General features: G+C 40.7%; 1 protein-coding gene and 1 non-coding gene across 2 annotated transcripts; both read left to right on the top strand.

Moving 5' to 3' along the window:
• The first annotated feature begins 2,187 nt into the window (after nucleotides 1-2,187).
• Nucleotides 2,188-2,294, top strand: LOC122646944. Its single transcript, XR_006330745.1, has one exon. It is a non-coding gene; the product is annotated as a small nucleolar RNA R71 (small nucleolar RNA).
• A 17,969-nt stretch (nucleotides 2,295-20,263) lies between these two features.
• On the top strand, nucleotides 20,264-24,446 carry LOC122645666 (laccase-7-like). Its single transcript, XM_043838983.1, has 6 exons — nucleotides 20,264-20,350; nucleotides 20,453-20,604; nucleotides 21,503-21,747; nucleotides 21,991-22,119; nucleotides 22,265-23,218; nucleotides 24,259-24,446. The coding sequence occupies exons 1-6, from the start codon at nucleotides 20,264-20,266 to the stop codon at nucleotides 24,387-24,389; spliced, it is 1,698 nt and encodes a 565-aa protein (XP_043694918.1). The 3' UTR covers nucleotides 24,390-24,446.
• The last annotated feature ends 1,583 nt before the right edge of the window (nucleotides 24,447-26,029 follow it).

Below are 26,029 nucleotides of genomic sequence, written 5' to 3'. Positions count from 1 at the left end.
GGCTGCTTGCCCAACCTAAACACATTGAAGTCAACAGAAGTATTGCCAAAAGATAATTTCATGAGACCATTCCTGTAATTGAGTAAAGCATTACTAGTAGCTAGTAGCTAGGAATGGCCTACCCAATATGATTGGGATTTGGTCTTTGAAGTTGACAGTAGGTTGGGTATCTAAAACAATAAAATCCATATGAAAAATAAATTCTCCCACCTTCAACAGGACATCCTCAATCATCCCCTTAGGAACTTGAATCGACCGATCTGCAAGTTGAAAAGTAATTTTTATCGGTTTCAGCTCTCCTAATCCCAATTGTTGGTAGACATGAAAGGGTAAGATGTTGACACTTGCACCAAGGCCCAATAAGGCATGATCAATAGTGGTATTGCCTATAGTGCAAGAGATGGTAGGGCTTCCAGGATCCTTATGCTTGGCTGCTACTGGCTGTGAGATGAGGAACCAATGTTAGCAACCAAGAATGCCTTTTTGGAAACATTCATGGTCCACTTTTGGGTGCATAAGTCTTTGAGGACTTTAGCATAAGCAAAGATTTAGGCAATGACATCCAACAAGGGGATATTCACCTGAACCTGTTTGAACATATCCAATATCTTCTCCATAGAAGGAGACTTCTTGCTAACCAACTTATTTGAGAAAGTGGCAAGTGGGGTATAAATTCTTTTAGGGTTGGTCTTTTTAACTTCCTCAAAAGAATCATCTTTGATTTTCTCAACCAAATCATCTAGAATCTCTTCAGGTTCATCAGACGAACTAGGAACCGAAGGCACTTCAATGGCCTCATCAGAAGGGGGAGAATCAACAGGAGTATAAGATGGTAAAGACTGTGGTGTACTAGCAACCAAGAATGTCTTTTTGGGCACATTGATGGTCAGCTTTTGGGTGCATAAGTCTTTGAGGACTTTAGCATAAACGGGGATTTGGGCAATGGCATTTAACAAGGGAATATTTACCTGAACTTGTTTGAACACATCCAATATCTTCTCCACAGAAGGAGACTTCTTGCTAACCAACTTATTTGGGAAAGGGGCAGGTGGGGTATAAATTCTTTCAGGGTTGGTCTTTTTAACTTCCTCAATAGAATCGTCTTTAGTTTTCTCAACCAAATCATCTGGAATCTCTTCAGGTTCATCAGACGAACCAGGAACCGTAGGCACTTCAATGGCTTCATCAGAAGGGGGAGAATCAACAGGAGTATAAGATGGTAAAGACTGTGGTGTACTAACCTATTGATACTCATGACCACTCCTTAAAACATATACAACATTAACCTGGCTGGAGGGCCCTTGAAGCTGTTGGCCTGGTACAGCATTGAGTGGAGGAGCTTGGGTACCTTGCTAAATATGAACCTAATGCCTAGGATTTAGCTCAGGTTGGCTAGGTAATTTTTCTATTTTCCTCTCATGCAAGATTGTGATAAGTTGGGTGAGTTATTTTTCCATATTATTATGGCTTGTCATGAGAAGGGCCATATTTTTCTCTAGCTCAATTATTCTTGTTGCCTCTCCTGCATTGGTAAACCCTGGGGGCTGCTGATAAGGGGCAATGAGAGGAGGCCTAGCAGAATTCATAGTGGGTCCTAAATGAAGACGAGGGGAAAAGGGGTTAGGAGACATCCCTTGGTTTTGTGATGCAAAGTTGGGCCTTTGGACACCAAGTTGGCCTTGATGGTTAAAATTGGATGGGCTTGTTTGGTTCCCTTGATTTTAGGAGAAATTGGGATAATTTCTCCATCCTGGATTGTAAGTATTGCTATATGGGTTATTTTGGTAGAGAACACTTACTTTCTCAGTGTTGGACTTACCCACAAAGGTGTTGGAGCATTCCTCCAAAAGATGTCCAGGTATATGGCACCAACTGCGTATTAACACATGGTTGACCTGGTGAACTGGCATAGGCTCTTTAGGGATTATGGACTCCAACCTTTTGATGAGGCTGTCAAGTTTAGCCTCTTTGGCTGGCACACCCTCAATGAGATACCCTTTTGTGATTTTTTCAGCCTCTTGGGAAGATTCCCACTCCCTAGTCTTTTCAGCCAAATTGGTCAAGAATGTCCAGGCATCATTATCATTAAAAAAAGAGGTAAAGCCTGTAGGACACATGAACTCTAAAAGCTGCTAGGTCTGAAAGTCAATGCCCTCATAAATAATTTGGCATAGCTGCCACAAGTCAAAACCATGGTGAGGGCATTCTAAAAGGAGGTCCTTGAATCTTTCCATGAATTTAGAAAAGGACTCAAGTAGTTTCTGCCTAAACTGGAGTATGTCACTCTTGAGTTTATTGGTCTTGTGAAGAGGAAAAATTTTTCTCAAGAAGGCAATGGTGAACTCATCCCATGTGGAAATAGAATTAGTAGGCAGTCCATAGAACCATTTCTTGGCCTGGTCTTTTAGGGCAAAGGGTATAAACCGGAGCCTAACTGCATCATCAGTCAAATTCTGGACCTCAATTAAAACACAGACCTCCTCAAATTCCCTAAGGAAGAGATATGCATCTTCATTGGCCATCCCATGGAAGTGGGGTAGCATGCTAATGAAGTTGGTCTTGAGTTCATAATTGTTTCCTGTAACAGGTGGTAAGTTGATGCAAGAAGGCTGTGCAGCCTTAGTAGGGTAGAACCTATCCTTAAGAGTCTTGGGTTGTTGGTCACCCATGGTCAAAGGTGGGGTTAAGGGTAGTGGAGAAGGTCGTATTCTAATAAGATGATTAGATGAATCATGAGTCCACACTTTAGCCACTTAAACAGATATGAAGTCTCCTTTAGAAAAATTAAAGAAAAATAAAAGACTAAAAAAAAAAGTACTAGAAATAAGAGGGAGTCTAAGGTAGATAGTGCATCTATCCCTCAAAAAGCGAAACAATAGTTCAAAAGCTGTAAGGATGCCATATAGGTTGACAGCAAGGGAATCCGTATAGTCTTCTATAGCCACCTACGTGCGACTCCAATGTGGATTCTGATGTAGAGTGGAGGTCTACTATAAGTTTATGTTTCCAACGCTATCACTATGTCGCTTTCCTGTAATCAAGAGTGGTCACTTCCAAAGATAAGTCACATGTCAATCCACCCAACAAAGTCAAGATGTAGAGTCATAGGTAACTTAATCCTGTGAGGGCTACATCATAGGTAACTTAATCCTATGAGGGACACCAAAAGATGGAGGGTTGAAGCATATGAAGGACTTTAGATTGGGTGCACAGTATTTGAAACAGAAGCGAAACAAGAAGAGGTTTTAAACAATTGATTTTTTTTTTCAAAAAAAAGAAGAGAAAATAATTAAACTAAAACACTTCGAACTACTTAAAAATCAGAAAAATAAAATGGACAATAATCTCCCTGGTAATGGCACCAAAAACTTGTTTGAGTTAAAATAAAACCGCAAGCGTACGGGTCAATCATAGCTACGGGTCGAACACGAGGAGATATACACCACTCTATTTAATTAATCTTAAAATAATGTAAAATGAACCAAATTAATTAAATTATTAAATTAATGATAATTAAACTAACGGATCCTAACTCACAAGCATCTAACAAATTACCCATCTACGGGATTAAGTTGGCGTCCTAACACATAAACTTCTAACCTATCAAGCTAATGTAAATTGGGAGTAATTAAAAATAAAATCCTATACTAAGGTAGGTTAAAAGTAATAAAAATGTAGCCATACATCTACATCCACATAAATAAAATAACCACATAGACAAAGTAACCACATAAGAAAAATAAAAGAAATAGAGGGAGAAGAAGAAGGAGAAGGAGAGAATGAGATAGAGGAGAGGGGAGAATGAGATTGAGAGTTTCGAGAATGCAAACCTAGATGTGCTTGAACCGGATTAATTGAAGAAGTTTGAATGAATACTTGCATGAATTTACCATGGCTTCCTCTTCTAAATCTCCAAGTCTTGTCATCAACATAGGAGCTTAGACTAGAAAGCTTAAAACTAAAACTATTATAGCCATATTGAAGACATTAAATCATAAACTAATCCTATCACAACCATTAACTAATCTTATGAAAGCAAAATTAAGAACTAGAAAGAACTAATTCATGAAATCAAACTAAGAACTAAAGCCAAAAATAGGAGAAGAAGAGAAAATTTCACTAAAAATTTAATTCAAAAACTAACTTGTTACAAGTAAGAGGAGAAGGGGGTATTTAGGGGGAAGGAGAGAAGAAGGGAGAAGAGAGAAGAGGGAGAGAGGCCCCCACGATTTTGGAGGCTTCTCTTCCTCTAAAAATCATGGAGAGGAGAGAGAGTGTGAGAAGGGAATCAAAAATTGAGAAAAGATTCGCTTCTCCTTCCTCCTTTACAAAGCTTGACTTCTAAGAAAAAAAGAAAAAATAGAAAGAGGGAGAGAAGAGAATATTAGTTACATAGACTTTCTATTTCTAGAAAAGTAAGTTCCTAATTCTAACTTGTGCTTCCTTTTCTCTGTAGATATCTTCTCCAAGCAATAAGATCAAAGCATCTTTGACTTTTCAACCTTCCATAGATGAGAAAATATAAATCTATCCCAAGTAGAATTCCAGAAGTGCCCTTGAGAAGTTGGAGGAGAGAGAGAGTAAGGGTGATGATTAGGACAAGAATAAATAAAATACCCATTCTGTCCTTCAAAAAACGTGGATCATGGGGTGCTTATATAGGCCTCACCATTGTGTTCCTTGTAAAAAATCACCCAAAACCAAGTGCCGTTTGAACCGTTGCGAAGCTGGCTCGAAGGGTTATGCATCCAAGCAATTTACACCTCTAAATAGCTTAAAAACATTTTCTTAGCATCAACTCCTCCATTTTCACAAGAATTCACCTAAAATCTAAAAAGCACAAGAAATCACCGAGTAACTCTGTCCAATGTGATAAAATATATGCTTTATGCCCTAAGATTTCACACATAAATGTGCTCATCACTCCCTCTCCTCTATATCATTCTCTATCTTCTTCTTCTTCCACTATTTCTTTTATTTTTCTTTTATGTGGTTATTTTGATTATGTGGATGTGAATGTGTGGCTACGTTTTTATTACTTCCAATTTACATTAATTTGATAGGTTTCTTTTATTCCTTTATTCCTTCTAATTTACGGTAGTTGATAGTTTAGATGCTTGTGAGTTAGGATCCGTTAGTTTAATTTAGTGCTTTAACTAATTTTGGTTCACTTTGCATTATTTTTAAGTTAGTTAAATAGAGTGGCGTATATCTCCTCGTGTTCGACCCGTAGCTACGATTGACCCGTACGCTTGCGGTTTTATTTTAACTCAAACAAGTTTTTAGTGCCGTTGCCAGGGAGATTATTGTCCATTTTATTTATCTGATTTTTAAGTAGTTCGAAGTGTTTTAGTTTATTGTTTTCTCTTCTTTTTCTGAAAAAAAAAAAAATCAGTTTTTGAAAACCTCTTCTTGTTTCTCTTCTATTTCAAATAGTATGTGCCCAATCTAAAGTCCTTCATATGCTTCAACCCTCCATCTTTTGGTGTCCCTCATAGGATTAAGTTACCTATAATGCTACATCTTGACTTGGTTGGGTGGATTGGCATGTGACTTATCTTTGGAGGTGACCACTCTTGATAACAGGAAGCGACATAGTGAGAGCGTTGGATACATAAACGTATAGTAGACCTCCACTCTACATCAAAATCCATTTGGAGTCGTCCGTAGGTGGCTATAGAAAACTATACGGGTCCCCTTGCTGTCAACCTATAGGGCATCCTTACAGCTTTTGAACCATTGTTTCATTTTTTGAGGGATAGATGCACTATCTACCTTGGGCTCCCTCTTATTTTTAGTAGTTTTTCTTAAGTCTTTTATTTTTCTTTAATTTTTCTAAAAGAGACCTCATATCTGTTTAGGTGGCTAAAGTGTGGACTCGTGATTCATCTAATTGTCTAATTAGAACACCTTCTAAAAAAACCGTCACTACCCTTAACCCCACCTTTGACCATGGGTGACCAACAACCCAAGATTCTTAAGGATAGGTTTTACCCTACTAGGGCTGCACAGCCTTCTTGCATCAACTTACCACCTATTACAGGAACAATTATGAAATCAAGACCAACTTCATTAGCATGCTATCCCACTTCCATGGGATGACCAATGAAGATGCATATCTCTTCCTTAGGGAATTTGAGGAGGTCTTTGTTCTAATTAAGGTCCAAAATTTGACTGATGATGCAGTTAGGCTTAAGTTTATACCCTTTGCTCTGAAAGACCAGGCCAAGAAGTGGCTCTATGGACTGCCCACTAATTCCATTTTCACATGGGATGAGTTCACCATTGTCTTCTTAAGAAAATTCTTCCCTCTTCACAAGACTAATAAGCTTAAGAGTGACATCCTCCAGTTCAAGCAAAAATCGCATGAGTCCTTCTCTAAGTTCATGGAGAGATTTAAGGACCTCCTCTTAGAATGCCCTCACCATGGTTTTGACTTGTGGTAGCTATGCCAAATTATTTATGAGGCTATTGATTATCAGACCAAGCAACTTGAAGAGTCCATGTGTCCAACAGGCTTTACTTTTTTTTCTAAGGAGAATGATGCATGGACATTCTTAACTAACTTGGCTGATAAGACTAGGGAGTGGGAATCTTTCTATGAGGTTGAAAGAACCACTAGGGGTATCTTATTGAGGGTACAATAGCAAAAGAGGCCAAACTTGACAGTCTCATAAAAAGGTTGGAGTCTATAAATCTTAATGAGTCTATACCGGTTAACCAGGTCAACCAGGTGTCAATATGCAGTTGGTGCCAAACACCTGAACATATTTTAGAGGAATGCCCCAACATCTTGGTGGGCAATTCCGACACTGAGAATGTAAGTGCTCTTTACCAACATAACCCATATAGCAATACTTACAATCTAGGATGGAGAAATCATCCCAATTTCTCCTGGAATTAAGAGAACCAAGCAAGCCCATCCATCTTTAACCATCAAGGCCAGCTTGGTGTCCAAAGGCCCAACTTTGCATCACAAAACCAAGGGATGTCTCCTAACCCCTTTCCCCCTCATCCTCATCCAGGACTTTCTGTGAATTCTGCTAGGCCTCCTCTCCTTGCACCTTATCATCAACCCCCAGGGTTTACCAATATAGAAGAAGCACCAAGAATAGGTGAGATTGAGAAAAGAATGGCCATTATGGAGAAGCAACTCACCCAGCTTGTCACAATTTTGCATGAGAGGGGAACAAGAAAGTTACCTAGCCAACCTGAGCACAATCCTAGGCATCAGGTTCATATTCAATAAGGTACCCAAGCTCCCTCACTCAACCCGGTGCATGGCCAACAACTTCAAGGGCCCTCCAACCAAGTTAACGCTGTATATACTTTAAGGAGTGGCCGTGAGTATCAATAGACTAGTACACCACAGTCTTTACCATCTTATACTCCTATTGATTCTCTCCCTTTTGATGAGGCCATTGAAGTGCCTACGGTTCCTGGTTTGTCTGATGAACCTGAAGAGATTCTAGATGATTTGGTTGAGAAAATCAAAGATGATTCTGTTGAGAAAGAGAAAAGGACCACCCCTGAGAGAGTTTATACCCCACCTGCCCCTTTCCCAAATAGGTTGGTTAGCAAGGAGTCTCCTTCCGCGGAGAAAATTTTGGATGTTTTTAAATAGGTTCAGGTGAATATCCCTTTGTTGGATGCCATTGCCCAGATCCCCGCCTATGCTAAAGTCCTCAAAGACTTATGCACCCAAAAGCGGACCACCAATGTGCCCAAAAAGGCATTTTTGGCTGCTAACATTAATTCTCTCATCTCACAGCCAGTAGCAGCCAAGCATAAGGATCTTCGAATCCCCACCATCTCTTGCACTATAGGTAGTATCACTATTGATCATGCTTTATTGGACCTCAGTGCAAGTGTGAACCTCTTACCCTTTCATGTCTACCAACAATTGGGATTGGGAGTGATGAAACCGACCAAAATTACTCTTCAACTTGCAGATCGGTCGGTTAAAGTTTTTAAGAAAATGATTGAGGATGTCCTGTTGAAGGTTGGAGAATTTATTTTTCCTGTGAATTTTATTATTTTAGATACCCAACCTACTGCCAACTTCAAGGACCAAATCCCAATCATATTGGGTAGGCCATTCCTAGCTACTAGTAATGCTTTAATCAATTGCAGGAATGGTCTCATGAAATTATCTTTTGGCAATATTTTTGTTGACTTCAATGTCTTTAGGTTGGGCAAGCAGCCTGATATGGATGAAGAGGTGCATATGCTTCAGGGATTTTCCGATGATGTTGACACTTTCTTTGAGATTGATTTTGATTCGGGATTTCAAGAATGTATGCAGGAATTGGAAGGGGTTGATGATACCACCTTATCTGAGGTCTGGAGCATCCAACCACCATTGGATCCCCTTGGACCCCTATCCACCTCCATTCCTAAACCCTCTGTTATTGAGCCCCCCACATTAGAGTTGAAGGCATTGCCCTCCAACCTCAAGTATGCTTTCCTAGGGCCAGATCATACTCTCCCTATTATTAGTGCTTCTGATTTGACTTATATTCAGGAAGAAGAGTTGATTAAGTTTCTAAAGAATCATAAAGAAGCCATAGGTTGGACCATGTCTGACATCAAAGGTATTAGCCTCTCCATTGTTCAATATCATATTCATCTGATGGAGAGTTCCAAACCTTCTAGGGAACCCCAAAGGAGGGCTAATCCTGTCATGAAAGAGGCAATCAAGAAAGAGATCCTAAAGTGCTTAGATCATGAAATAATTTATCCTATTTCTGATAGCCAATAGGTGAGTCCTGTGCAGGTTATGCCTAAGAAAGGCGGAGTCACTGTAGTTGAGAATGTCAATAATGAGTTGATTCCAACCCGTATCCAAACGGGGTGGAGAGTGTGCATTGACTGTAGGAAATTGAATGCAGCAACTTGGAAGGACCACTTCCCCTTGCCTTTTATTGATCAAATGTTAGAGAGACTAGCTGACCATGAATATTATTGTTTTCTTGATGGTTATGCAGACTACAACCAAATCCCTATTGCTTTAGAGGACCAACACAAGACTACTTTCACATGCCCTTATGAAACTTTTGCTTACCGGCGTATGCCTTTTGGGTTTTGCAATGCCCCTGCTACATTTCAAAGGTGCATGATGAGTATCTTTTCTAACATGGTAGAGCACTTCCTAGAGGTGTTTATGGATGATTTTTCTATTCACGGCTCTACCTTTTCTAATTATTTGCATCATCTTTCTTTGGTTCTTACAAGATGCATAGAAAAGAACTTGGTCCTGAATTGGGAGAAGTGCCACTTTATGGTGAAGCAAGGCATCGTTCTTGGTCACATTGTGCCCAAAGAGGGGATCAAGATTGATGGTTCTAAGGTGGACCTTATTGTCAATTTACCACCACCCAAGAGTGTGAAGGACATTAGATCTTTTCTTGGAAATGTAGGTTTTTATAGAAGATTCATCAAGGATTTTAGCCAGATAGCTAGACCTCTCACCTCTCTTTTAGCAAAGGACTGCCCATTTAAATTTTCTTCTGAGTGTTATGATAGTTTTGAGCAATTGAAAAGAGCATTGACCTCAACCCCCATTATGCAAGTTCCAAAATGGACAGTGCCATTTGAGCTTATGTGTGATGCCTCTGATTTTGCTATAGGGGCTGTTCTTGAGCAAAGAATCAACAAATTGCCCTATGTGATTTATTATGCAAGTAGGACTCATAATGATGCACAACTTAATTATACCACCACTGAGAAAGAATTTTTAGCTGTTGTGTTTGCTTTAGAGAAGTTTAGGCCCTACTTGGTTGGATCACATGTGATTGTTTATACTGACCATGCAGCTATCAAATATCTTGTGCAGAAGAAAGATGCCAAGGCTCGCCTCATTAGGTGGGTCCTTTTGTTGCAAGAATTTGATCTTGAAATTAGGGATAAGAAAGGGTGTGAAAATTTGATTGCTGACCATCTATCCCGGCTACCTAATTCTTTGACTGTTGATTCTCTAATCAACGAGAACTTTCTTGATGAATATCTGATGACAGTGTCTAGTGAACCATGGTTTGTTGATATTGTCAATTATCTGGTTACGGGTGTGACATCTGCACATTGGTCCACCCAAAATAAGAATCGTGTCTTTTCACAGGTTAAATATTTCTTTTGGGACAGTTCTTATCTTGTTAAGACTTGTTCGGATCAAGTAATCCGGAGATGTGTTCCTGATCATGAGCAATAATCTGTCTTATCTTTCTGCCATGATCAGGCTTGTGGAGGCCACTTTGGGCCTAATAAGACTGTGACCAAGGTTTTACAGTGTGGATTTTATTGGCCTAGTCTGTTTAAAGACACTTTTACTTATTACAAGGCGTGTTCTTCATGCTAATCTTTAGGACGTCTTTATAGGAGGAATATGATGCCCTCAACCCAGTTCTGGTGGTTGAGGTATTTGATGTATGGGGTATTGATTTCATGGGGCCTTTCCCTAACTCTTTTGGTAACCTATACATAGTACTTGCTGCGGACTATGTGTCCAAGTGGATTGAGGCTATTGCTTATAAGACCCATGACCATAAGGTGGTTGTGAAATTTTTGAAGGAGAACATCTTCTCCCGTTTTGGTACTCCCCGTGCTATCATTAGTGATCGGGGCAAGCATTTTTATGACCGGCCTTTTGAGGCCCTCATGAGGAAATATGGTGTCATTCACAAGTTGACCACACCCTACCATCCCCAGACTAGTGGCCAGGTTGAGGTTTCAAATAGGCAGATAAAGTAAATTCTTGAGAAAACCGTCAACCCAAACCACAAGGATTGGTTTAACCGGTTGGTAGATGCTTTGTGGGCCCATAAGACAGCCTTTAAAACCGATCTTGGTCAATCTTCGTACCGTCTGGTGCATGAAAAGGCATATCACTTATCTGTTGAGCTTGAGCACAAGGCCTTTTGGGCTATCAAGAAGCTTAACTTTGACCTACCCACTGCAGGTGCCTACAGGAAACTCCAACTATCTGAGTTAGAAGAGCTTAGGAATGAGACATATGAGAATGCCCGGATTTACAAGGCAAAAACCAAGTCTTTCCATGATAGGCACATTTTGAGAAAAATCTTTTGAAGTAGGCCAAAAAGTTTTGTTGTATAATTCTCGTTTGCACATCTTTCCAAGTAAGCTGCGTTCTAGATGGCATGACCCCTATATTGTTCAAACAGTTTATTCTCATGGGGCTATTGAGGTTGCCAATCCTAGTACCGGTGCTACTTTCAAGGTCAATGGCCAAAGATTGAAGCCTTACATTGAGATGCCTACTCCACTTGTAGAAGAGGTCATGGATCTCCATGAGCCTCTTTACCCTGAAGAATGACCTCTGATCATGTCGTTAACCGGTCAAAAATAAAACCCTAAACTAATCTAGCAAGTAACAAGTAAGGGGTCAATCTACGGGGAACTGGAAGGCTAAATTACTAAGATGAAAGTAATGAAAATTAAATTGCAATAAATCTGACTTTAAACTAAAAACAAAAGAAACAACTCTAAACTAACAACGCTGTGCAAATACAGGAGAAGACTATCTTTAGGGTTCGAATCCCCAATGGGTAGCTATTCAATTCAGTTGCATGCTTCGGTTTATTATAACCACAGGCCTAATAATACCACAGAGTGTAGGGTTCCTCCTAGGTATGGACTATCTTGATGAGTACTATCGTCCTTCGCTTATAGGGCTTGGCACGCTTAGTTCGTTAAGCTATAATCCATCATCGGTACAACTACATAAGAACAAAATACCATTGCATGAATGAAAAATAATGAATCACAGAAACAAAATTTTTCTACTAAATACTTCAATTAAAATCATCAAAATAGGGATGGAGTCTCAACATCAAGCAATCAAGCATACAAACCAGAATTTTTAAATAACAAATACCATTAGTTCATCTATACCTAAAGATAGAAAGCACTTAGCCAATCATGGTGGAAGGCGACAAAGGACAGCAATGGTAGTGATGATCCATGAAGCTGGAACGGTGATCTTCCTCCTCTCCTTCTTGCCAAACCCAAGATCCAAAAATAAAACAAAAAACAAAGAAACAAAAGAAGAAAGATGAAATAAGAAGAAGAAGAGAAGAGGGCACGGCTAATGGCTATGGGAATTGAATGGGAATTCCCCCAATGGCAATCTGTCCGTAGGTTTATATATCTATCAGAGATTTAAAAGAAAAAGAAAGAAAAAGATAGGAGAGCACAAGAGATAGAAAGAATGATGGATATCCCCAATAGATATAAGAGAAGGGAGAGAGAAGTGAAATATAATTAGGAATGGTAGGACCCATTAAGGAATTGAGAGGGAGAAGGAGAGAAAATTGAAGTTGGAGAGATAGATTAAACCGTAGTAACTGAGAGAGATATATTAGAGAGGAGAGAGAGAGTTTAATGTAGATTATGAATTTGATTAAAATTCTCTTTTTGAGAATATCTCTCTTTCCTGGCCCTGGATGAGTCTAGTCAAAGAATTAAAGTTGCTCCAATTAATTTTCGGACGATATGAACCCAAGGTCGGATATCTTCTGAAGATGCCCTAATTTTCTAAAATTATAGTTATGCCCTTGGGTCTTCAGTGAAACGTCTTCCCATCTCGCCCTTGATAACCTATGAGTCGATCCATGGGTAGCCTGGTGCCTATGTAGCACTGAAATCCTCCAACCTGGTTTTCTCAATTTAGTCTCTGAAAATGCACTTTTTCTCCAATTATTCCCATATACCAAAAATACCCCTGTACCCCGAAAAAGACAGAAAATACCCAAGGTAGCTCCATTCTAAGCAAATAAAATATAGAATTAAATGGGATAATTTCACACATAAATGTGTTCATCAAATACCCCTACACTTAGATTTTGTTAGTCCTCGAGCAAAAAGAAAATAAAAAAAAATAAAAAAAACCTTACTCACTTTCGTCGGAATCACGGTTGCACTTAGCATGTGCAACAAGCCTTTAAACCCCTAGGTTACCCCTAGTGGACGAGTTTTGTCTCGTGAGTGTTTGCAAGGAATATACACACAAAATTCATAAATGCAAATTTAAATTTTAACAATGGGTAAGAAGCACACACAGAACCCGAAACTAGGATGCTCTACTTAAGATCAAGAAGACAAAGGTACCCCCACACTTGAGGTCTTATTACCCAATATTGATTCTAGCAACAGGTACACATCCTAATTAGGGAGTCTCTCCATATCTGTCAAACACCACCTTACTTAAGGTAAGACCACTCATGACGTCAAGGGCACCAAGGACTTTAGGCTTCAGAGCATTTTTGACCATACAATTGTACCAAGGCAATGACATTTTTTTTTCTTTTTTTTAACAATGAACTCCATTTGTTACTCCACTACTGTTCCTCAAATGCCATGCAGGGTCACTACACAAGACACCTGAGCTACTTGGTAGCTTTGTTTCTTACATATATCCACAAGGATAGTGATGCTAGAGTTCCTTTTCAGAGGTTTCACCCCAAGGAGTGTCGATCAAGTCACCTCGCTTCTTAAGGCGGAGTGCCCTGTCTAGCTCTAAGGAATTCAACTCTTACTTTTATTTATTCCTCTTTTTTTTTTTTTTTAAATTTTTTAATTGTGTGATTCTCAGATCCGTGCAATGTTCTGGCTTTTTAAGCTTTCTAGAAGGCTCATGTAACGAGCTTTAAGCCAACCACTCCCAAGCCAGATGGCTTGAGGGGATTGATTGTGAAATACTCCTCGGGCTTACTCACTTGAACCAAAAAGGCTACAAGCTCGAACTGGATTCAAGAATACAAATAATAATAATCTAACTGGTCACTCCAACCATTTTACGCGAGACTCTGGGCTTGTGGCCTAGATGCCCCGGTTACTAAGTTGAAGCAACAAAACTAAACTTTCATGAATTTTTTTTTTTATAAGTCACGCCAAAACTAAACTTGGTCTCAGCTCCTAACCAAAAGCTCAAAGAAACACAAGACAGTCAAGTGGTCTGTCCCTTCGACAAAATGGGGCTCTTATTGTCTGAGTCAAAACCCACCTTAGGATATATACTAGCTACTGTCCTCTCAACAGGGTTTTCATTACTTTAGATTAGGGTTCCTAAGTTTCTCTCTCTCGTGTTTCACATCAAAGTAACAAAGAGACATGTAAAACTTACCAGAAGCCAAAAAATAAAAATCTGCCAATCGGTCTCACACCCCCCCCACACTTAAAGTATGTAGTGTCCTCAATGCATGCAGAAGAATAAAAATAGGGATAAGGGAAGGAGTGTACCAGAAATTAGCAATACATGGCAGAATAGTGCATCCAAGAATCGTAGCGACTACCTAAAAAAAAAAAAACAAACAAACACAAAACAAAAGTACTAAAGAAAAAAATAGTGGGTTGCCTCCCAAAAGCGCTAAGTTTAACGTCTTCTGCCAGACGACAGTAAAGCTCAGGATAGTCCATCAGAAGCATGAGCATTATCCAACTTCATGTCAATAATTTAGCCTATCTTTGCTTCCAAGTTAGGCTCTTCCTGTTCTACTTGCCGGTAGTTGGGTAAGGCAAGTCATCTTCCCTTTGGTCCCTCCCCTTCCCTAAGTACTTTTCCCCTTGATTTAATTTACAGTGATGTGTGGGGGCCTTCACCCACCCCTTCCCCTGAAGGGTTTCGTTATTATGTGATTTTTATGGACGACAACACTAAGTACATTTGGTTTTTCCCCCTTGTCAATTAATCAGACGTTTTTCAGATATTCACTCAATTTAAAGTACTTGTTGAACGTCTATTTTCACGTCAAATTAAAGCTGTTCAAACAGATTGGGGGGGTGATGAGTACAGGACACTCCCTACTTATTTTGCCACATTAGGCATCAGCCATCGTGTATCGGCCCCACACACCCATCACCAACATGGTGCTATAGAAAGACGCCACTGTCATATCATTGAAACCGGCCTAACTTTAATGGCCCATGGTAGCATTCCCAGGCAATTTTGGCACTATGCCTTTGAAACCGCTGTCTACCTCATCAACAGAATGCCCTCCAGTGCATCTCACGACCTCACTCCGTTTCAATTGGTTCACCATAAACAACCAGATTACTCCTTTCTAAGAGTTTTTGGCTGTTTATGTTTCCCCTACCTTCGACCGTATAACAAATACATAATGGATTATCGATAGACTCCTTGTGTCTTTTTGGGTTATGGCTCCATACGTATGGGTTACAGATGCTTGGATCTTATCACCAATCGCATCTATATTACTAGACATGTGCGATTTGATGAATCCCAATTTCCATTTGCAAGAAAATCCGGTAATGGTACCTCATTAGTACATCTGCTACCCAACCCCAATCCCTCACCTTGGGCCATGGCAACAATAGCGGTCCAAACCTTCCAATCTCCTCCCCCCCTTGCGACCCCTCACACATGCCTCCCACTACTCCCCACCCCACCACACCAAATGAGCACCAATCCGCTTCTCACGGTCACCAACCCTCCCCCTCCCTCAATAATAACGAACCTCACTCTAGGGACCAATACAGCCCACAAACCGATTATAACCCATCTTCCCCTACCCAAACCAGTCCTCTCACCCTTGGCAGCGGCAGCACCACCCCACCACCCCAACATACCCGGGCTCTCACAGACCTATATCAACACACATCCACCCTGGAACCCACCAACCAACCTCACTCACGTCTCCATCCAATGAAGCTGCGTTCCATACGTGGTGCACCCACTGCCCTGAGCACATCCATCACCATGACTGAACCACTTGCTACAGTCAAGCAAAACTTATTCCCAAATGGAGAGCAGCGATGGCAGAAGAGTTCAATGCCCTAGTCAGAAATGGAACCTGGACCCTGGTCCCCCAAAGGCCTGGAATGAACATAGTCGAATCTAAATGGGTATATCAGATTAAATGTTAGGCAGATGGTAGTCTTGAACGGTTCAAGGCTAGATTAGTTGCAAAAGGTTATCACCAGCAACCAGGAATTGACTACACCGAGACCTTTAGCCCTGTTGTGAAACCTACTACAATTCGCACCATTCTTGCCATAGCTGTCTCATAGGGTTGGGGTATTCGCCAATTGGATGTTCGCAACACATTTCTACATGGGATTCTCAATGAAGAGGTCTATATGAGTCAGCCTCCGGGCTTCATAGACTCCAATTACCCTACCCATGTATGTCGCCTACATCGGTCTCTCTATGGCCTCAACCAAGCTCCTCGAGCTTGGTTCCAGCGTTTGTCACAGTTCCTTGAGAAAGTGGGGTTTAATGCTTCCAAGACAGATCCATCCTTGTTTATTTACAGTAGTGCCACAACACAAATTTATGTTTTGGTCTATGTCGATGATATCTTAGTCACCGGCAACCAGGTGGACCAAGTTACTGCCATGATTCACCAATTGAGTGTAGAGTTCAGCATTAAAGACTTGGGTCCCCTCCACTTCTTTCTTGGAATTGAAGCCCATCATCATCCCAAAGGACTATTATTGTGTCAAACTAGATACATTGATGATCTACTCACACGATCTGGAATGGCTGACTGCAAGCCCCTCCTTACCCCAATGTCTACCACTGTGACAACATCTGAGGCAGGGGGTGTGTCCTTCAAAGATGTGACCCAATACTGTTCCATTGTTGGGGCCCTATAGTATGTAACTATGTGGCATTCTCAGTCAATAAGGTTTGCCAGTACATGCATTCCCCCACAGAAAACCATTGGGTAATGGTAAAGCGCATCCTATGCTACCCTAAAGCAACAAGGACTCCTGGGCTGCTTATAGAACGGTCATCTAACAACACCCTCTAGGCTTTCTCTGATGCAGATTGGCCAGGAAGCTCAGAGGATCGCAAATTTATAGGGGGATACGCAGTATACCTTGGCCCAAACCTTGTATCTTGGAATTCTAGAAAGCAGCGAACTGTGGCATGTTCCTCCACGAAATAAGAGTACAAGGCAATAGCCGATGCCTTTGCTGAACTGTTGTGGTTAGAATCCCTATTTCGTGAACTTGGACATTCCATCAGTGGTCCTCCAATTTTATGGTGCGACAATATTGGTGCCACTTACTTGTCTGCAAACCTTGTATTCTATGCCCGAACAAAACATGTGGAGATTGATTTCCACTTTGTCCGTGATCTCGTTGCCAAACGCCAGCTTTTGGTCCAGTTCATCTCCACTGCTGATCAAATAGCAGATATTTTAACGAAGGCGCTCCCCACAGCTAAGTTTTAGTTCATGTGGGACAAGTTGAAGGATCGTTGGCTCTCCCCTCCAACTTGAGGGGGTGTATGGACGTATATGGAGTTCAACTCCAATATCGAAACCCTATGGATTTGATTGGGACAAATTGAAGATTTGATTGAGGCTAATTGAAGATTTGATTAAGTATCAATTGAGGATAATTGAAGATATGATTGAATGTATTTTAGGAAGGCAAAGGTGTTGTTGCGTCGAGAAATCGTCTGGGTCCCTTCGAGTGTTGTTACCTGCAAAAGGACTAAGAGGTGACAAAGGAGAACCAATGTGGTTCCGGCCTAGGACTCTCCGATGCCTAAGTTAGATCTCTCTGAGCAAACAGATGAGTGAATAGAATTCAAGATGGTCGATGGGATAGAGGACCTTCCCTTTTATAGCAGGGGTGGCGATGTGGAGAGTCCTAGTTAATGTGAGGTGTCCTTGATAGTTGATAGAGTCCCTGAATAGCAGGGTTCTCTCTTGATGGGTCGTCTTCATGAAAGACGTAGTGTCATGATGGACTTGGTGTCCTTGATGGATAGACCTATCTACGTAGTAGATGAGGTTCCTGGTGCACAAGTCCATTTAGACTACGTGACTGGTAGGCGGTGGCTTAGTGTCCCGGAGATGGTGTACGTCCTGCAAATGGTGGCAGTAGTACTTTGATCTTCGTCTGCAGTGCTTCAGCACGTCTGTCCACGTGCACAAGGGTCCACCCCAAGGGGGGTGTTCGCCCTAGGGGCCAACGCCCAAGGGGTGTTCGCCCCAAGGGGAGTTCGTCCAAAGGGAGTTCCCCCCAAGGGGTGTTCCCCCCAAGGGGTGTTGACCTGAGGGTGGTCCATGCCTGGTCTTCTTCTGTCCTTGGTGTGGCTCTTCTCTGGTCCCGCCACATGGCAGCCTCTGATTGGTCAGCTCTATTTTGGGTTCATCAGGTGTAATATTCTATTATCACATGTGATAACAGCTGTAGATCTTTTGTAACACCCAACTGATTGGGGCTCTCTTGTATACTATTTAAACCACATGTAATACAAGATTCATCAAGGCATTACAACCAAAAATATTCCTGTCTTAACATCACTTATAAAATAAATGAGCCAAGACAGAAACAATATCTCAATTCTCAACTAGTTGACTATCACACACGATTTGGAAGGGTTCTGACGGGTTTCCTTCTAGCCCACAGCTTATCAAAGCTGAGGTTTGGTACCCGCAACCATCCATGAAGGGTCAGTGTTTCAATATGAAAGACGGAAGGAAAAGCCGGCCTAGACGATCACCAAACTCATAACGACCAATACAATTCCCAAACGTTACCTCTAAATTGGAAGCTGAAAAATAAGGGCGTTCGAGATCACCAACTTCATAACGACCAATTTCCATGAAAAAAAAAAAATAACTCACAACGACCAACACAACAATTCTCAGCAGTTGTCGTCATCACTTCTGTCCAAGTACCTAAAGACAGATAACGAACTTAGTTCAAACATATAATGTATTACAAAACAAGATCAGATAAAGCTTGGATCTCGCTCAACTGTCCACATCCAATGAAATAGAAATGTTCCACAAATCCATTTTGATTTCTCAATTCAACACCCACCAACTCTAGAGAATCTTTTTTATAAAATTCCAAAAAAAAACCCCAATATTTTATTCACGCCAAACTCCAAATTTCAAAGTTTTGAAGGGGCAGGTAGAAATCCTTGTTAGGGATCCATTATTTTACATTTAATTTCAAAGTTCTGACTTTTTTATAGGACCCAACAAAAGGGCACATGAGATTGCCGATCAGTATCATTGACGAACCCTTTGCAAAGGAATATAAGAATTATAAAGAATTTTTTTAGAAAAAAACGTGAACCTAAAACGATGTAGAAAATAATGATAACCGCAAATAAACAATCACCTAAGCCAAAAACGAAGATTTAGGTTGCCAACCATGGATCATGAACTCGGTTGAAACCTGTTGAAATCACCGGGATATTTCGGTTTCGCAGGTTTTCGCGACGAGTTGGAGGTAGATTTTTAAAAGTGCAGGGTTTCGACCATGTATCGGTGGTTTCGATCAGTTTTGACAGTTTTGACCATGTTTTAGTCGACTCGAAACATGGTTGAACCATCTTGAACCAAGCCTATATAATACCTCATCTCGACCGAGAAAGGCATATCTCTACTTGGTTTCGACAGAAACCCGTCCAACCAAGGTTTCCCCATGTATGGGAGAAAGTACCAGGTTTTGACCTGGTTTCGGTGGGTTTCAACCAAAACTGGGAGAACGATCCTTGCTTTTTTATAAGTAATTTATCAAAATACCCATATAGTAGATGAATTTGGCTCGGGTTTCGAGTCCTACAATCTCTTAAGAGCCGTTTGGAATCAGCTCAATAATGCAAGTGATGGAATACAAGACGTCGTACCCCTCAATAGCTTTCCATATTCCTAAATTCTCTGACTATGTGGTGTATTAATTGATCAAAATAACCCCTTTGTGAATTAATGTGTATTTATGTCGGGGGCAAAGAATTCCTAATGTGAAGCACAAGTTTGTTTAAAGTAAAAGCAACTGATTTCATCAATTATTAGGCTCCATTTTGACTTCAGACCTCTAATAGAGTAATAGTGCCCAAGAAAGGCTCATTACATAGGTTTCTTAAATTACTAAAACACCCTCACTAAGCATTTCAATATTAATGAAAATAGACCTTTCAGGAGAAATGGCATATGCATGGGTCAAGAGTCAAAAGAAGTATTACAACTGTGAAGGGGCCAGGTTTGGTTGAGCAACTGAATTATCAATACTTCTGGGTAGCCAACTCCAGCTGTTTGATGTAAGAAATGCTTCTGCCAACTCTTCTGAAGATTGTTTCAAAGACTTGTCTATACGTGTTGAGATTAACCAATTTATCATCCAAACATGGTAGAGGACTAAGACTTTGCTTTTTGGTATATATATATATATAGTATGGGGTGGTGTGCTGTATACTTGTGTAAACTTTAAGACTTAATATTGTTTGTGTAGCTAGAGAGGCTCTAGAGAATACAAAATGTTACGTCCATTTTTCTTGGTGGCTTGTGCTTTTGCTCTGCTCGCTTCTGTGGGTTCTGCAGCCTTAGTTGAACACACATTCCATGTAAACATGAACAGCCCTCTCTCTCTCTCTCTCTCTCTCTCTGTCAAAGAGAAGTTTTAGTTTATCCTTTGAAGTACTAGCTAATTGATTTTGTCATTTCAGGTGGGAAACTTGACAGTCCGGCGACTGTGCCAGGAGCAAACAATAGTTGCAGTGAACGGGAGCTTGCCTGGCCCAACTATTCGGGTTACTGAAGGTGACACACTCGTCGTTCATGTCGTTAACAAGTCACCCTACAATCTCACCATTCACTGGTAAATTTGATTCTCTAACGTATTTCTAATTATAAGCTAATAATACTTCATTAATTCCTAATAATATTAGTTTAATAATTTACTTATGGGTCTGCGTTCGATCTCTTTCATTGGGCCAATTAGAGCACGAACATTGGCATCATGGGGGCGTGATTTCCACCTTTCATGGGGGACAGGGCGGTCATTAAACCCCTATTACGTGGGAAGAACTTTTCTCCTTTATGTAAAATTTATTTTCTATCAATAAAATCTACCAAGGTTCACCTACCACTCAATATCATGATCTTTATGTCACATTTTGACATAGCGTTAGGCATAAACTATATATATCAAATAAGAGAGAGAACGCTACTTGGTCGCATGGCCTTGTGCTAATGTGAGGGCCAATGGGAGTGCACACCAAGCATCCAACATGGGTCGCAAGGTTGTCATTTTGCCACTCTTTATATCTGTGTCTGGGCGTAGGACACATGATCAAGCAGCGTTTTTTTTATCCCATAAAAAATGTATCTATCTTACACCAACGAAGGTAGCTCAAGTGTTGCCGTCAACATATTAAGAAAAAAGGTCTGACTTTATCTCAAGCCGTGGTGAAGGAGGAAATCATCAATGCATTTGGATGGGGGCCGGGGAACAGTGAAGAACATTTTAGACCTCCACAATATAGGAGAAGAGTAACCATAAACTTAGATACGTGAGTGAACCCTTCACCATGGATGAAAATTTCCCCTTAAAACAAAAACTGGACCTAGAATTTTCGCGGTCCATGGTTCAATTGTTTTTATTAGCAAGTTATTATTGAACCAAAATATCCTAATCTTCCAAATGATATTTTAACCAAGCCATTACATGTCCATAGTTAATTTTAATTGTTCTTATTGTGACGATGGATCTTCAGGCATGGTGTGTTCCAACTACTCAGTGGATGGGCTGATGGGCCTGGATATGTGACCCAATGCCCAATGCTTCCTGGAACGAGCTACACTTACAAATTCACCATCACTGGCCAAGAAGGAACACTTTGGTGGCATGCTCATTCATCTTGGCTCCGAGCAACCGTTTACGGGGTACTCATTATACACCCACGCCGTGGCCGTTCCTACCCGTTTATCAAACCCCAGAAGGAGTTCCCAATCATTTTAGGTAATATGTGCAATTCAAAAAACCAAGAAGTTCAACTTTGACTGGGCTGAGTTGTTGGGTTGGGTTAGAAAATCCGATGAAATTTTGAATTGGACCCGAGCCCAAAACCCAGCTTGATGTAGTTCACAACATAACAAACATTGGCCCAATAAATTTCTCATGACCTGGCATGAATTGCACTCTACATGATAGTTTTCTGATCTTCCCTTCAAATCTCACTCAAATGTTAACTTCTCACTGCAGGGGAATGGTGGAATGGAAACGTTGTTGACATAGAGAATGAAGCTCTCAACACGGGGGCTGCACCGAACATTTCTGATGCTTTCACAATCAACGGTCAACCTGGCGATCTCTACCCATGTTCTAAAAACAGTAAGTAAGAAGATTATGAAATGTTTCTGTTAATGTGTCTAGCGGGGCTCGATCTAGTGTATGGGTATTAGATTGGGCCAACCTAGTATGAGATATGTTAAAAAGCTTAATTTAACGAATTCCATCTGCTCACACTTTGATTCAGACACCCATAAGCTTAAGGTGATGCCTGGGAAGACTTATCTCCTCCGTATAATCAACGCGGCATTGAATAACCAGCTTTTCTTCAAGATTGCCAACCACAATTTTACCGTCGTCGGCATTGATGCTACCTACACTGAACCATACTACACCGACGTCATCGTGATCGCCCCAGGCCAAACAACCGACGTCCTCTTCAATGCCAACCAATCTTCGGGGATGTATTACATGGCAGCTCACTCATACGCTAGCGCGCAAGGTGCACCGTTCGATAACACGACCACCACCGGCATCGTCCAATACGAGGGAGCCACGTCATCACTGCCCCAAATGCCAATCCTCCCTGCTTTCAATGACACCCCAACGGCCCACAAGTTCTATAGCAACCAAACGAGCCTTAAACAAGGGCCACATTGGATCCAAATGCCACAACATATAGATGAGCATATGTTTATAACAGAGGGATTGGGTCTCTCGCCATGTGGAAGCAATGCCACTTGTACGGGCCCCAATGGGATGCGATTATCTGCCAGCATGAACAGCGCTTCATTCCAATTACCATCCAAGCTGTCGATTTTGGAGGCGTTTTTTAATAAGGTGAGTGGGATCTACACCGAAGATTTTCCTAGAAAACCACCGATGGCCTTGGACTACACCAATTCAAGCCTTGTTAATTCCAATATAACATTGTTGTTGGCGGAGAAGGCAACACGTGTCACAAAATTGAAGTTCAATGCGACGGTGCAGATAGTGTTACAGAATACGGCTTTACTTGGGGTGGAAAACCATCCGATTCACTTGCATGGTTTCAACTTCTTTGTATTGGCTCAAGGGTTTGGGAACTACAACTCTATCAAAGATGCAAGAAATTTCAATTTGATTAACCCACAACAGCGTAACACAATTGCAGTTCCTGCTGGAGGTTGGGCTGTTATCAGATTCCAAGCCAATAACCCAGGTAAAGTTACTAAAATACCCATAACTTTGTAGTAGTTAGAATTACAATTTTGCCCTTGAAATTTTATATAAATAGCTCATGGATTGGATTAGGTTTTGGGTCTTGTCATCTTGACTGTTAGAAGAGAGAACGGTTCAAGTTCTCTTAAGAGAACCATTCTCGTACACTAGATGTCACTCACAGATGGAATCCAAGAGAGTGAGGGGATTACATTTGTGCATCATTTGGTGTTCGAGAATCTGTCATTGATTGGACACTTAATTCCACTACATAGAATAATGAAATGGTAAATTAACTATTGGATACATATGAGATGATTTAGATAGACCATATATCAAATTTCAAACCCAAATTCAATCATTTACCTCTTTAATTCCATACCCCTAAGTCCATGACATATGAGCAAAATAATTTTTATCACCTGCGGTTCCACTGCCTGGTACGGTTCCCTAGTGCCTCTAATAAAAGGGGTTGGATCCAACCAGAGCAGTGTGTTTGGTCAAAGGGTGGAATGATCATTTCAGCCCTCCCTATGAGAGAAACCGCATAACTGTACTTGTCAGTGAACCTCAGGGGATAAAGATTCATGAGCAGAAACCATAGAATCTAAAACAGAAAATTTCAGTCCAATCCAACTTATCACGCTTATCAAAACACACCCAATTATGAGTGCAGATGAAGTCCACCTACGTGGACCGTCCTTAGGACTCGATCCCCACTCACATGGGACTTGGATCCTGTCAATCCGGGCAGCGTGCAGTCGTGTGCAGCGCCTGGGATTGAACATACGCTTTTACCGCCTTACCCCCTGCCCAACACCCTGGGATCCACTGTCCCCTCTGTGGTCCCCTGGATCCCATGTGGGTGGAGATCGGATCCCAAGAATGGTCCATGTAGGTGGACCTGATCCGGGCTCCTCAATCATGGTTTGGTTATATGGACAGCCAGACTAGAAAACCTGACATTACTAAACATTCCATTACAATGAGAGGGATACTATGACTAACCTCTGACAAATTTTTCTTAATTTGATTCTGCAGGTGTATGGTTTATGCATTGCCATCTTGATGTACATCTCCCATGGGGCTTAGCTACAGCTTTTGTTGTTGAGAACGGGCCCACAGAGTTGTCCACGCTTCCTCCTCCACCACTTGATCTTCCACAATGTTAGAACTTTAAAAAAAGAAAATCTTTATACTCATTCTTACTATTACTTCATGTGAATAAGTAAAATTTTCACGTCTTTAGTGTTAATTATGAAGAAGAAATTCGATGAATTAATCAAAAACCCATTTTTCCCTTTTTCTCAGAGAATGATCCCATGTCCTTTCTATGTATCTTTTCTCCATCAAGGGAATGTAAGGCTATGTTTGATTGCCAAGAAATGAAAAGAAAAAAACAAATTTTTTTATTGAATTTGAGGAAAGAAATACGACACACACAATTCAATCAAGAGCCCGGATCCTCTCCGATGACATTTAACCACCAGAGTCGTCGATCTCACACCATTCATGGAGTGTGGGGACAGACAATCTTGAACAGTTCTTAGTTTCAACAGCAATAATTGGGGAACATATACTCACCCAGGGATTTATGCCAATATAGTGGTTGGTTACTGGTGATAATTGAATCCGCCAGCTCTTTCAATAAATTCATTCCTTATTGCCAATGTTGTTGTTGGAAGAAACAGTATCGAAACGAAACTTCTTTGATCTGATACGGAAAATCGATCCTCACACTGTATACGGTATTCGAAACGATATCTCAATATAGGTTTAGGGTTACCTCTTTAGTGCCACAAGTACAACACCTCCAACTATTCACAGTACTTGAACACTGAACCCGCAAAGGTAGGAATCAATCTCCACTCGATGCTTTGATAGAGAAGAATATAGCGGAACTCTTCCTCTAACCATGGCAATCACCAATTCTTGGAGAATTAGAGAGAAGAAGAAGAAGAAGAAGAGTGTTACACCCACACCCTAGAGTCTAATTGTTTATAAATTATTCTTGTGACATGTAGACGGTGCTACCATTTATGCCGGTGAGCTGTTTGCAATGGAGCAATCTCATTCGTAACGGAGTCCAAAAAAGAATACTATTACGTGAGAGTATCTTTCCTTTGGGAAACCGATTTCCATAAGGAAACCGATCCCCCGATGGATTCTCCTACGATTTCACCCATCTCATCTTCTGAGGTAATCAGCCATGCGTGAACTTGTTTGGCCATGAAAAACAATTATTACATACACTTACTGCCATGAACGTTCTGATTGTAAGTTTGGCCCTGGAATTAATCAACCCCCTTCCCACTCATATGAATGATCCAATCCCCTCCCCTCCCTTTTCATCATAATGTTCATGGTTATAATAACCAAATCAAAATAGAAAGAAAAAGATTTGTGATTTATCATTAACAGAGGATTGTAGTATGAAGAATACGATTTCAAAATTAAAGTATTTTCTTTACCCAGAAAAAAAAAAAAAAAGGTTTTTTAAATCGAACCTTACATTGCAGATAGAATGACTCTGATACCAATTGTTGGAAGAAACGGTACCAAAATGAAATTTTTTCGATTCGATACGAAGAATCGATCCTCACGCAGTATAGGGTATTCGAAACAATATCTCAATATAGGTTTAGGGTTACATTTTTAGTGTCATAAGTGCAACACCTCCAAAGATTCACAACACTTGAACATCGAACCTGCAAAGGTAGGAATCAATCTCCATTCAACGCTTTGTTGGAAAAGAACGCAGCGGAACTCTTCCTCTAACTATGACAATTACCAACTCTTGGAGAATTAAAGA

The sequence above is a fragment of the Telopea speciosissima genome, chromosome 11 (genome assembly GCF_018873765.1).
Source record: "Telopea speciosissima isolate NSW1024214 ecotype Mountain lineage chromosome 11, Tspe_v1, whole genome shotgun sequence".
Taxonomy (NCBI): Eukaryota; Viridiplantae; Streptophyta; class Magnoliopsida; order Proteales; family Proteaceae; genus Telopea; species Telopea speciosissima.
This window is presented reverse-complemented; position numbering and strand designations above follow the sequence as displayed.